At 46.9% G+C, this 14,605-nt stretch overlaps 1 protein-coding gene across 3 annotated transcripts in view; it reads right to left on the bottom strand.

The window, feature by feature from the left end:
* Positions 1–14,605, bottom strand: part of ush2a (Usher syndrome 2A (autosomal recessive, mild)) — a 436,139-nt gene that overhangs the window by 312,028 nt on the left and 109,506 nt on the right. For all 3 annotated transcript variants that reach the window (XM_045714834.1, XM_045714836.1, XM_045714830.1), the window contains 3 exons: positions 5,036–5,231; positions 4,132–4,262; positions 520–715 (listed from right to left, as the gene is read on the bottom strand). In XM_045714834.1, coding sequence (XP_045570790.1) covers positions 520–715; positions 4,132–4,262; positions 5,036–5,231 — 523 coding nt within the window. The remainder of the gene's footprint in view (positions 1–519; positions 716–4,131; positions 4,263–5,035; positions 5,232–14,605) is intronic.

The following is a 14,605-nucleotide window of genomic DNA, read 5'->3' as shown; positions in this document are numbered from 1 at the left end:
TATTATAAATACAAACAATTCATGTTTATGTTTAGTGTTTCTTGCAAATGAGTACATTATGATATAACTAAATATCTTCTAGAATGAAAAAAATGAACAAATGTTGTTTTTTCTCTCCTCTTCACTCTTTAATCAACTAAATCTACTCTCTCATTATCCTTTGGGAAAGAGAGATAGAAGGGGGAACAAAAGATAAGGAGAGGAAGGTAGTGAGAGCAGAAAGATAGAGAAGAGGATGAAGCAAGAGAGAGATAGAGAGGGAGAAGTGAACGAGACAGAGAAGAGAGTGAGAGAGAAGAGAGAAAGAGAGAGAGAAAAGAGAGTGAGAGAGAAGAGAGAGAGAAAAGAGAGTGAGAGAGAAGAGAGAGAGAGAGAAAAAAAGAGAGAAAAGAGAGAGAGAGAGAGAGAGAGAGAGAGTGATGTGTGTAGAAATAACAGCAAGGCAGAGAGAAAGAGAGAGGCCTCCCATGTGCTCCTATGACCAGAGCCATCACCCAGAAGTGCTAACTTGCTACCTACCGATTACGTGTGTCTTGCACTGGCACTGTCCTGACTGCTGGTGACAGGTGCCGTCATCTCCCCGGGTGCCTGCAGCGCTGCAGCCGCACGGCAGACAGCCCTCGGGGCCCCACGGCTGCAGAGAGTAGAATCCAACCTGACACGCATCACACCGCCTGCCAGACACACGCCTCTTACACTTACACTGGCCCCCCACCTAGAGAGGGAGAGGGGGAGGTAGGGGGAGGGGGAAGAGAGAAAAAGAGAGAGAGGGAATGAGAGGAGTGCGAGAGAGAGAGAGAGAGAGAGAGAGAGAGAGAGGAGGGAGAGATGAGTAGGGGCGGAGAGAAGGGAAGAGAGGAGCGAGGAGAGGAAGAGATGGAGAGACATGTTACCAATTAGTCCACTTGTGCAGCAGTGCATTGTGAGAGCGTGTCACGGATGGTCAGCTCGGACTCACCGAGGCTTCTCAATTATTTTGAATGAGGAAGGAGGAGAGAAGGATGAGGAGGGTAGGGTAAAGAGGTCATACAGTGAGGGAAAAAAGTATTTGATCCCCTGCTGATTTTGTACGTTTGCCCACTGAGAAAGAAATGATCAGTCTATAATTTTAATGGTAGGTTTATTTGAACAGTGACAGTGACAGAGAGACAGAATTACAAAAAAATCCAGAAAAACGCATGTCAAAAATGTTATAAATTGATTTGCATTTTAATGAGGGAAATAAGTATTTGACCCCCTCTCAATCAGAAAGATTTCTGGCTCCCAGGTGTCTTTTATACAGGTAACGAGCTGAGATTATGAGCACACTCTTAAAGGGACTGCTCCTAATCTCAGTTTGTTACCTGTATAAAAGACACCTGTCCACAGAAGCAATCAATCAATCAGATTCCAAACTCTCCACTATGGCCAAGACCAAAGAGCTCTCCAAAGAGCTCTCCAAGGATGTCAGGGACAAGAATGTAGACCTACACAAGGCTGGAATGGGCTACAAGACCATCGCCAAGCAGCTTGGTGAGAAGGTGACAACAGTTGGTGTGATTATTCGCAAATGGAAGAAACACAAAAGAACTGTCAATCTCCCTCGGCCTGGGGCTCCATGCAAGATCTCACCTCGTGGAGTTGCAATGATCATGAGAACGGTGAGGAATCAGCCCAGAACTACACGGGAGGATGTTGTCAATGATCTCAAGGCAGCTGGGACCATAGTCACCAAGAAAACAATTGCTAACACACTACGCCGTGAAGGACTGAAATCCTGCAGCGCCCGCAAGGTCCCCCTGCTCAAGAAAGCACATATACATGCCCGTCTGAAGTTTGCCAATGAACATCTGAATGATTCATAGGACAACTGGGTGAAAGTGTTGTGGTCAGATGAGACCAAAATGGAGCTCTTTGGCATCAACTCAACTCGCCGTGTTTGGAGGAGGAGGAATGCTGCCTATGACCCCAAGAACACCATCCCCACCGTCAAACATGGAGGTGGAAACATTATGCTTTGGGGGTGTTTTTCTGCTAAGGGGACAGGACAACTTCACCGCATCAAAGGGACGATGGACAGGGCCATGTACCATCAAATCTTGGTTGAGAACCTCCTTCCCTCAGCCAGGGCATTGAAAATGGGTCGTGGATGGGTATTCCAGCATGACAATGACCCAAAACACACGGCCAAGGCAACAAAGGAGTGGCTCAAGAAGAAGCACATTAAGGTCCTGGAGTGGCCTAGCCAGTCTCCAGACCTCAATCTCATAGAAAATCTGTGGAGGGAGCTGAAGGTTCGAGTTGCCAAACGTCAGCCTCGAAACCTTAATGACTTGGAGAAGATCTGCAAAGAGGATTGGGACAAAATCCCTCTGAGATGTGTGCAAACCTGGTGGCAAACTACAAGAAACGTCTGACCTCTGTGATTGCCAACAAGGGTTTTGCCACCAAGTACTAAGTCATGTTTAGCAGAGGGGTCAAATACTTATTTCCCTCATTAAAATGCAAATCATTTTATAACATTTTTGACATGCGTTTTTCTGGATTTTTTTGTTATTCTGTCTCTCACTGTTCAAATAAACCTACCATTAAAATTATAGACTGATCATTTCTTTGTCAGTGGGCAAACGTACAAAATCAGCAGGGGATCAAATATTTTTTTCCCTCACTGTAGCACCTGAGAGACTGAGGGGCAGTGTGTGTGTGTGTGTGTGTGTGTGTGTGTGTGTGTGTGTGTGTGTGTGTGTGTGTGTGTGTGTGTGTGTGTGTGTGTGTGTGTGTGTGTGTGTGTGTGCTGAGAAGTGCTTGCATTGTTTGTTTGTTTGTGTGTTTGGTTAAGTGTTTGGTTAGTTGGCTCCGTATTTCACCAAACGAACATGACATACAAACCAAACCAATCGAGCTCAGCATTGGACCGTAGACAACGGCTATGTCCCAAATTATCTCTCCATCCTCCCAAAGTGTGCACTTGCTCACTTCCCTACACTGATTTGAAAGTAAAATGACTAGTATCAGAAATATGGTGGAAACTCCCAGGAGCACCTGACACCACCAAAGCAGTGAAAGAGAGAGGAAATATTAGAGGGAAAGCCATGAATCTATGGAGCTATAGAGGGAGTCATCCTTCACTGGGAGAGATTACAACAGCTACTATTCTCCTTGGGACTGACCCTCAGATTGATTTTGAATTTGTCATCCACTGTCTCTGTCGACATCACCTGTCTCTCCAGAATGGCCACCGTGATATTTAGCTAAAGAAAGGGAGGGAATGTGGGGTTTCTCTCTAGACGGCTAGGAGCAGTGATGACACTTTTACATACTCACTCTCAGTCTCCCACATCACACAGCTATATAACCTGATAGATGGCTCTGGGAGAACCAACATATCCGTGGAGGCTCTATGGTAGGGCTGTTCAATTCCGGTCCTGGAGGGCCAAAACACTTCTGGTTTTCCTTCTCTCCTTCCAATCAGGGACTAATTCAGACCTGGGGCACCAGGTGTGTGCAATTAACAACCAGGTAGGACTAGAATTTAATAGCCCTGGTCTATGGTAAACTAAGGTATGATAATACTAGAAGGGGAGAGAGGAAGAAGAGAAAGAAGGAGGGCTGAGGAGAAAGAAGAGGGAGGAGGAGGAAGAGGAAGAGGAGAAGGAGGAAGAAGACGAGAAGAAAGATAGGGAAGCCTATCTGGTGACACCAGACTGCCGTTGATTATACCTACAGGAGGATACAGGTAGAGTGAAGGAGGAAGAATCTGGTGACACTCCAGACTGACGTTGATTATGCCTACAGGAGGGTACAGGTAGAGTGAAGGAGGAAGAATCTGGTGACACACCAGACTGACGTTGATTATACCTACAGGAGGGTACAGGTAGAGTGAAGGAGGGAGGAGGAAGAATCTGGTGACACACCAGACTGATGTTGATTATGCCTACAGGAGGATAAAGGTAGAGTGAAGGAGGGAGGAGGAAGAATCTGGTGACACACCAGACTGATGTTGGTTATGCCTACAGGAGGATACAGGTAGAGTGAAGGAGGAAGGAGGAAGAATCTGGTGACACACCAGACTGATGTTGATTATACCTACAGGAGGATACAGGTAGGGTGAAGGAGGAAGGAGGAAGAAAAGGAAAAAGAATAGGTCCTTACCGGGTGACACTCCAGACTACCGTTGATGGAGCCAGGTGTGTGACAGTCACATGGTCGACACACAACCTCTGACCTGGGGTCAGCAACCACCTCCCTGTAGAACTGACTAACACAAGACTCACAGCTACGACCTGGAAGGAGAGAGAGGGGCGGGGGGAGAGAATGGGAGATAGAGGGAGGGAGGGAGGGGGGACAGAGGAGGGAGGGAGAGAGAGTGAGAGAGAAAGGGTGGGGAGGACAGCGAGAGAGGGGGGAGAGGGGAGAGAGAGGGAGGATGAAAGGATGAGAGATAAAGGAGGGGGTAGAGGGTAAGGGGTAGAGGTGAGAGGTAAGTGATTGGGTGGGCGTAGGTGTGTGAGGTGGTAGAGGCAGGGGTGGAGGTTAAGGGGTAGAGGAGAGTGATAGGGTGAGCATAGGTGTGTGAGGTGGTAGAGGCAGGGGTGGAGGTTAAGGGGTCGAGGTGAGTGATAGGGTGGGCGTAGGTGTGTGAGGTGGTAGAGGCAGGGGTGGAGGTTAAGGGGTCGAGGTGAGTGATAGGATGGGCGTAGGTGTGTGAGGTGGTAGAGGCAGGGGTGGAGGTTAAGGGGTAGAGGTGAGTGATAGGGTGAGCGTAGGTGTGTGAGGTGGTAGAGGCAGGGGTGGAGGTTAAGGGGTAGAGGTGAGTGATAGGGTGAGCGTAGGTGTGTGAGGTGGTAGAGGCAGGGGTGGAGGTTAAGGGGTAGAGGTGAGTGATAGAGTGGGCGTAGGTGTGTGAGGTGGTAGAGGTCAAAGAGGAAAGAGGGATTGAAGATGTGGAGATGGGGAGATCATTATTAAGTCATTAGAATTCAATCACACACTATATAAAAAAATGTAGAAATTGTTTCATGTTGAGTTTATATTTTTGTTCAGTATAGTTATATACCTGTAGTATTGTGCATACAGTCGTCACACACCCCTCCCCCTCCTCTGTAGTGTTCAGTGGGGTGGGCGTCAGCTGTGATGTCATAGTGACAGGAAAGGGCGTGGCCATGGCAGTCACATGGTCGACAGCTGTAGGCTTGGACCTGGTCACCTGACCTGAAGGGTTTGTCATTGTAGAGTGGGGCACAGCGCTGGCACTGTAACACACACACATAAATAATTAACAGACAAACAGAACAAAAAAAAATCTCAAATGTATGTTTTATGTACAGTAACTGTAAATATAAAGTGTTTTTTTTCTATTCTATTAAAACAAAACGGACATCTCAGAGGACCTCTGTTAGACAAGTGAAGAAAGCGTTGACAACAGAGAGCAACACAGGTAGAATAGAGCACAAACAACATATTCCCCTTATGCACCTTTTTTAAAGAGAGAAACAGTACACATTCACCATCGGCTGTCATTCATTGTGTTGCCATTGTGTCGTGAATATATAAAACCCCACTCCTCACTCTCCTGTATTCACATTGAAATGTACAGACACACCATAGGGAAATCAGGTAGGGAAATTAAAAGTGACTTTCAACAACAGCATCGTTAAAATAGGCCACTTTTATGTCAAAACAAGCATGTCGAGGTGTGAGGCGGAGAGGAAAAAAAGACAAGGAATGAAAAATGTATTTTTGTGTTGGCGCTGAAGCGCTGATGGTCTTTGATTCTTTTCAGCAGTCAGTACAAATTATGGTGGACAAGAGGAGCATCAAATGGAATGATTAAAAATGTATTTAAAAACACGGGGCTCCCTGGTGACTCACACACAGACAAACCTGTGCTGCTACGCCACTGTCTGACACACTGAGAGATGGAGGAAGGAGAGAGAGAGGGAGGGAGGAATGAGGGGCGAGGAGAGGGAGTGGGTAGAAGGAGGGATAGCTTATAGAGAGGGAGATACAAAGGGGGAAGAAGAGAGAGATGGGGGGGGGTGAAGAAGACATATTGAGGCAGATTGGGGCCGAAAGTCCTGCTGAGTGGAGGGCCTCAAGTCCACAGGGAATCACTAACCCAGAGAGAGAGAGAGAAAGAGAGAGAGACAGAGAGTGAGTGAGGGAGAGAGAGAGGGAGAGAGAGAGAGAGAAAGAAAGATGGTAGGAGATGTGGTAACAGCAAAGAGAGAGAGAGAGAGAGCCCCACCCTCTACAACATATATATCAACGAATTGGTGAGGGCACTAGAACAGTCTGCAGCATCCAGCCTCACCCTACTAGAATCTGAAGTCAAATGTCTACTGTTTGCTGATGATCTGGTGTTTCTGTCCCCAACCAAGGAGGGCCTACAGCAGCATCTAGATCTTCTGCACAGATTCTGTCAGACCTGGGCCCTGACAGTAAATCTCAGTAAGAACAAAATAATGGTGTTCCTAGAAAGGTCCAGTCACCAGGACCAAAAATACAAATTCCATCTTGACATCGTTGCCCTACGAGCACACAAAAAACTATACATACCTAAACATCAGCACCACAGGTAACTTCCACAAAGCTGTGAGCGATCTGAGAGACAAGGCAAGAAGGGCCTTCTACGCAATCAAAAGATAACATCAAATTCGATATACCAATTAGGATCTGGCTAAAAATACTTGAATCAGTTATAGAACCCATTGCCCTTTATGGTTGTGAGGTCTGGGGTCTGCTCACCAACCAAGAATTCACAAAATGGGACAACCACCAAACTGCATGCAGAATTCTGCAAAAATATCTTCTGCGTACAATGTAAAACACCAAATAATGCATGCAGAGCCGAATTAGGCCGATACCCACTAATTAGCAAAATCCAGGAAAATAACTTTAAATTCTACAACAGCCTAAAAGGAAGCGATTCCCAAACCTTTCATAACAATGCCATCACCTACAGAGAGATGGACCTGGAGAAGAATCCCCTACACAAGCTGGTCCTGGGGCTCTGTTCACAAACACTCCCCACAGAGCCCCAGGACAGCAACACAATTAGACCCAACCAAATCATGAGAAAACAAAAAGATAATTACTTGACACATTGGAAAGAATTAACAAAAAAACTGAGCAAACTAGAATGCTATTTGGCCCTAAACAGAGAGTACATAGTGGCAGAATGCCTGACCACTGTGACTGACCCAAAATGAAGGAAAGCTTTGACTATGTACAGACTCTATGAGCATAGCCTTGCTATTGAGAGGCCGTAGGCAGACCTGGCTCTCAAGAAAAGACAGTCTATGTGCACACTGTCTACAAAATGAGCTGGAAACTGAGATGCACTTCCTAACGTCATGTTGAATTTATGACCATATTAGAGACACATATTTCCCTCAGATTGCAGACTCACAAGAATTCTGGAGAAAAGAAGAGGAACACACACCAAGTCTCTCCACACTATCTCCTTACCAGGTAACATCCGGGCTAGACAGAGATAGGAAGTACAGTACCTGTCAGCCCATACAGAACAGTACAGTACCTGTCAGCCCATACAGAGCAGTACAGTACCTGTCAGCCCATACAGAGCAGTACAGTACCTGTCAGCCCATACAGAGCAGCACAGTACCTGTCAGCCCATACAGAGCAGTACAATACCTGTCAGCCCATACAGAGCAGTACAATACCTGTACACCAACCAACATGGAGACAGTAAACTACACTCAGGGAATGAAGAATCCCTGGGAGAGATAAGATAATTAATCTCTCTCACACACACACACACACACACACACACACACACACACACACACACACACACACACACACACACACACACACACACACACACACACACACACACACACACACACACAGGTATCACTGAGATTACGTTATCTAGCCTGGGTGACAGTCTGTTTCTGTGTCAGCAAGCTCCTTAAACACACTAATATATTCATCGGGATCTCTTTTCCTTTAGTTATACAAAGTTACACATAGCATTACAAAAACATACATGTATCTGCATGTCTAAAACATGAATATGATTTTAAAGACATAAATTATTTATCTGCGTGTGTAGGTGTTTGAACAGGGCCCAGGCCGACATTCCCGTTGGGTGATTATTAAGTGGATCTGATGAAGCAGCGGGGGGGGCTTCTCCTGAGACATCACGCACACACACACACATGCACGCACACAGGCATACACTCTCGCTAACGAACACGGGTCCGTCTGGGGAGGTGTGTATTCACAGGCAGGCGTCCTCGCCAGTTAAAACAGGCCTCCATTAGCATGCGTTGCCTGGATCTCCTTGTTCCTCAACGCTTCACAAATCAAAGCTGCTTTTCATTCCTCACTTCCAAGAGAAATCCCTCTCTACGTCTCTCTCTTTCTTTCTTCCTCCCTCCTCTCCTCCTCCTCCCTCGTTCTCATAGTTAAGTGTGCAGCACACATTAGCATAGCAAATGAAAGAGAAAGGTTTTTTGTTTTTTGGGGGCATTCATTCTCTCTCTCTATGAATTCTGAAGTGTTGGGCTGCATCGGGTTGGGATAGCAGTACACATTCTTTATGTAGAAATCAACACTGGTGATGCTTTGTGGTATTTCTGAAATTGTTGGTATTTCATGGCCACAGAATCATTCCTGGGCACTCTCTTTCCTCACTTCTCCGTGACAGGGTCCCATGGGGCTCAGTTGGTAGAGCATGGTGTTTGCAACGCCAGGGTTGTGGGTTCGATTCCCACGGGGGACCAGTATAGGGAAAAAAAATGTATGAAATGTCTGAAATGTATGCATTCACTACTGTAAGTTGCTCTGGATAAGAGCGTCTGCTGAATGACCAAAATGTAAATGTAATAGCTGATGTGTGTTTAGATTTCTGACCAAAAATAGCTTCCTTGGTATCAATGTGGATGAGGTGAGCTTCCCCCATAAAATCAAACCAAGCTGTATAAGAAAAGTAATAATCAGAGTGACCTGACATAATGTCTGTGTATCAATTACGAATCAATAAGTTATGACAGAGTAATCACAGGTATTGATTGATAATGCTAAACTGATGACTGTGAGATGGAGATAATCACATGTATTAATTGAAATCACTAGAGATGGGGGAGGTATAGGACTGTCTCTGTGTTAAACTGCTAGAGGAAACTAGCTGAGTGTGGATTTATCTTAACAGAGATGTCAAAAATCCAGAGTGTGTTCGTTCGTGGTTCTATCTAACCCCATTCTGAATGCCATGGCCAATTTCACGCTCCCCCTGGAAAGATCGCGGTATCCGTGTGTGCGTGAGCCACAGTTAACCTTTGTCGCTGGTGAAAATGTGCTGCTTTAGCATGCTTTGCCAACAGAGACCGTGGCCTCTACTAACTGTCAGTACAGATCAGACACACACCTTAAGCGCTCTTTCCTTTTCTTTCTTCCTCTCTCGCTCTCTCTCTTCTTCCTTCTTTTTTCCTAATTTACCTACAGTCGAGAGACACTCCCTCTTCCTCATGTCTTTCTTTCTCTGCCTCTCCTTCCGCTCTGTTTATTGCTTGTCTCCGTGTCACAAAGCTGAAACTACCAATGAATTAGAATAAGAAAAGTAGGCGTGTCCACTTGCATTCGTGTGTCTGCATACTTTGTGTGTGTGTGCCGTGTGTGTGTGTGTGTATGGGTGTGTACTTGCATGTCAAGTGTGTGTGTGTGTGTCTTGGGCCTCTGCTCCGACCTCTCCAGTGATCATCATGCTGACACATGTCTGACCATCTCGGCCATTTTAATGTCACTGTGGAAATTCTGCAGCTGAGCAGAGCAGCCGTCACGGCCCGGCCTCGATCTAACTCTACAGGATACATGCAATATTTATGTCTAATATCTCTTCTGCTCAGCCTGCTGCTGCATGTCTCACTGACACACAGCAGAAGCTTCACCACTCAACAGAGGCTCTCAGACCTATACACAGATAAACACACACACTAGGGTTGGAGGATATGGCCTTCAAATCATATCTTAATTTTGTCAAAATTAAGGGCGATTCTCAATATACAGTATATCTAGAACGTTTCTGTCCCGAAGCAAGCACCAGTTAACCGGGAACTAGCCTCGTGCTTGGTCCATCTCCCGGCTAGCTGCAGGCCCGTCCGTCGCGACGTCCCCTGAAGGCCCACCCACTAGCCTGCTAGCCGCGGCCCGCTAGCTGTCTAGAGCATATCGGACTGTTAGCTGAAGAGGTCCATCAGCCAATTTCTTGGGCTACAATACCTATTTTGCCAATTGGCCTGGACCCTTTTAATGCCTACACGGAGCCCTGCCAACGTAACCACCCGAGGGGGCTACAAAAGACTCTTCCGTCGCGACGTCCCCCTAAGGCCCTTCTGCTAGCCTGCTATCCCCGGCCCGCTAGCTGTCTGAATCGCTGTGTCTCCAGCTCGCCTAGCTACTCACTGGTCCCTATGATCCCTCGGCTACGCATGCCTCTCCGTAATGTCAATATGCCTTGTCCATTGCTGTTTTGGTTAGTGATTATTGTCTAACTACACTGTAGAGCCTCCAGCCCTGCTCAATGTGCCTTAGCTAGCCCTTTTGTTCCACCTCCCACACATGCGGTGACCTTACCTGGTTTAAATTGTGTCTCTAAAGATAAAACCTCTCTCATCGTCACTCAATGCCTAGGTTTACCTCCACTGTATCAACATCCTACCATACCCTTGTCTGTACATTATGCCTTGAATCTATTCTTCCGCGCCTAGAAACCTGCTCCTTTTACTCTCTGTTCTGAACGCACTAGACGACCAGTTCTTATAGCCTTTTGCCGTATCCTTATCCTACTCCTCCTCTGATCCTCTGGTGATGTAGAGGTTAATTCAGGCCCTGCAGCGCCTAGCTCCACTCCCATTCCCCAGGCGCTCTCATTTGTTGACTTCTGTAACCGTAAAAGCCTTGGTTTCATGCATGTTAACATCAGAAGCTTCCTTCCTAAGTTTGTTTTATTCAATGCTTTAGCACACTCTGCCAACCCGGATGTCCTAGCCGTGTCTGAATCCTGGCATAGGAAGGCCACCAAAAATCCTGACATTTCCATCCCTAACTATAACATTTTCCAACAAGATAGAACTGACAAAGGGGACGGAGTTGCAATCTACTGCAGAGATAGCCTGCAGAGTTCTGTCAAACTATCTAGGTCTGTGGCCAAACAATTCAAGCTTTTACTTCTAAAAATCCACCTTTCCAGAAACAAGTCTCTCACCGTTGCCGCATCTTATAGACCACCTTCTGCCCCCAGCTGTGTCCTGGACACCATATGTGAATTGATTGTCCCCCATCTATCTTCAGAGCTCGTACTATTAGGTGACCTAAACTGGGACATGCTTAACACCCCGGCCGTCCTACAATCTAAGCTAGATGCCCTCAATCTCACACAAATTATCAATGAACCTACCAGGTACAACCCCAAATCCATAAACACGGGCACCCTCATAGATATCATCCTGACCAACCTGCCCTCTAAATACACCTATGCTGTCTTCAACCAGGATCGCAGCGATCACTGCCTCATTGCCTGCGTCCTTAATGGGTCTGCGGTCAAACGACCACCCCTCATCACTGTCAAACGCTCCCTAAAACACTTCAGCGAGCAGGCCTTTCTAATCGACCTGGCCCGGGTATCCTGGAAGGATATTGACCTCATTCCGTCAGTAGAGGATGCCTGGTTATTCTTTAAAAGTGCCTTCCTCACCATCTTAAATAAGCATGCCCCATTCAGAAAATGTAGAACCGATATAGCCCTTGGTTCACTTCAGACCTGACTGCCCTCGACCAGCATAAAAACATCCTGTGGCGTACCGCACTAGCATCGAATAGCCCCCGCGATATGCAACTTTTCAGGGTAGTTAGGAACAAATATACACAGGCAGTTAGGAAAGCAAAGGCTAGCTTTTTCAAACAGAAATTTGCATCCTGTAGCACAAACTCCAAAAAGTTCTGGGACACTGTTAAGTCCATGGAAAATAAGAGCACCTCCTCCCAGCTGCCCACTGCAATGAGGCTAGGGAACACTGTCACCACTGATAAATCCACAATAATTGAGAATTTCAATAAGCATTTGTCTACAGCTGGCCATGCTTTCCACCTGGCTACCCCTACCCGAGTCAACAGCCGGCACCCCCCACAGCATTTTGCCCAAGCCTCCCCCATTTCTCCTTCACCCAAATCCAGATAGCTGATGTTCTGAAAGAGTTGCAAAATCTGGACCCTTACAAATCAGCTGGGCTAGATAATCTGGACCCTCTCTTTCTAAAATGATCCGCCGCAATTGTTGCAACCCCTATTACTAGCCTGTTCGACCTTTCTTTCGTATCGTCTGAGATCCCCAAAGATTGGAAAGCTGCCGCGGTCATCCCCCTCTTCAAAGGGGAGACACTCTAGACCCAAACTGTTACAGACCTATATCTATCCAACCCTGCCTTTCTAAGGTCTTCGAAAGCGAAGTTAACAAACAGATCACTGACCATTTCGAATCCCACCGTACCTTCTCCGCTATGCAATCTGGTTTCAGAGCTGGTCATGGATGCACCTCAGCCACGCTCAAGGTCCTAAACAATATCATAACCGCCATTGATAAAATACTGTGCATCCGTATTCATCGACCTGGTCAAGGCTTTCGACTCTGTCAATCACCACATTCTTATTGGCAGACTCAACAGCCTTGGTTTCTCAAATGACTGCCTTGCCTGGTTCACCAACTCCTTCTCAGACAGAGATCAGTGTGTCAAATCGGAGGGCCTGTTGTCCGGACCTCTGGCAGTCTCTATGGGGGTGCCACAGGGTTCAAATCTCGGGCCGACTCTTTTCTCTGTACACATCAATGATGTCGCTCTTGCTGCTGGTGATTCTCTGATCCACCTCTACGCAGACGACACCATTCTGTATACTTCTGGCCCTTCTTTGGACACTGTGTTAACTAACCTCCAGACGAGCTTCAATGCCAATATCCCATCTACAAAGGACCAAGCAGCGTACCCGGGAGATAATGGCATCCTGGTCTGTGGAGGAGCTTAGAGAGCGAATATCCTGGACTTGGGACGAAATAGTGGCAGGAGATAAGAGCCTGACATGGAACTCTCCTTCCGTGGCCTCCAACTGCTCTTAAATGCAAGTAAAGCTAAATGCATGCTCTTCAACCGATTGCTGCCCGCACCTGCCCGACGGTTCTGACTGGTTAGACTGTAAACTCTCCTTCCAGACTAACATTAAGCATCTCCAATCCAAAATTAAATCTAGAATCGGCTTCCTATTTCGCAACAAAGCATCCTTCACTCATGCTGCCAAACATATCCTCGTAAAACTGACTATCCTACCGATCCTTGACTTTGCGACGTCATTTACAAAATAGCCTCCAACACTCTACTCAACAAATTGGATGCAGTCTATCACAGTGCCATCCGTTTTGTCACCAAAGCCCCATATACTACGACCTGTATGCTCTCGTTGGCTGGCCCTCGCTTCATATTTGTCGCCAAACAAACTAGCTCCAGGTCATCTATAAGTCTTTGCTAGGTAAATCCCCGCCTTATCTCAGCTCACTGATCACCTGTCACGTCCTGACCATAGAAAGCTCTTATTTTCTATGTTAGTGTAGGTCAGGGCGTGACTGTTTTTTTTCTTCTAATTATTATTTTCTATGTGGGGTTCTAGTTTAGTTTTTCTATGTTTGGTTGATTTGTATGATTCCCAATTAGAGGCAGCTGGTAATCGTTGTCTCTAATTGGGGATCATTCTTAAGTAGCTTGTTTTTCACTTGGGGGTTATGGGATATTGTTTATGTGTAGTTGCATTGTAGTCACGGTTCGTTTATTCTTTATTTGTTTTGTATTTTTTTCTAAAGTTTCACTTTCTAATAAATTATGAGGAACGCTACTCACGCTGCGCCTTGGTCCAATCATTATCATGACAAAACTGACAGAATATCCCATCTACAAAGGACCAAGCAGCGTACCCGGGAGATAATGGCATCCTGGTCTGTGGAGGAGCTTAGGGAGAGAATATCCTGGACTTGGGACGAAATAGTGGCAGGAGATAAGAGCCTGCCATGTAAGCAGGCAGAAGCAGCGAAGGAGGGACAGCGACGAAGTCGTGGAGGAAGGCCACAGAAACCCCAATAATTTTTTTTGGGGGGGGCACACGGGGTGGTTGGCGGCTCCAGGTTTCAGACCAGAGCCAACTCCCCGCACCCGCTTTAAGGAGCATGTGACCGTTCAGGCACCATGTTATGCGGTGATACGCACTGTGTCTCCAGTGCGCATTCACAGCCCGGTGCGCTCAGTGCCAGCTTCTCGCACTTTCCGTGCGAAAGTGAGCATCCAGCCAGGACGGGTTGTGCCGGCTCAGCGTTCCTGGTCTCCAGTACGTCTCCTCGGTCCAGGATATCCTGCGCCAGCTCTACGCACTGTGTCGCCAGTGCGCCTTCACAGCCCAGTGCGTCCTGTGCCAGCGCCCCACACTTGCCGGGCTAAAGTGAGCATCCAGCCAGGATGGGTTGTGCCAGCTCTATGCTCCAGACCTCCAGTGCGCCTCCACGGTCCAGTATATCCTGCACCAGTTTTATGCACCAGGTCTCCAGTGCGCCTCCACAGCCCAGTGC

The sequence above is a fragment of the Salmo salar genome, chromosome ssa01, assembly GCF_905237065.1.
Source record: "Salmo salar chromosome ssa01, Ssal_v3.1, whole genome shotgun sequence".
Taxonomy (NCBI): Eukaryota; Metazoa; Chordata; class Actinopteri; order Salmoniformes; family Salmonidae; genus Salmo; species Salmo salar.
The sequence above is the reverse complement of the archived record's forward strand: the minus strand, read 5'-3'. Positions and strand labels throughout refer to the sequence as shown.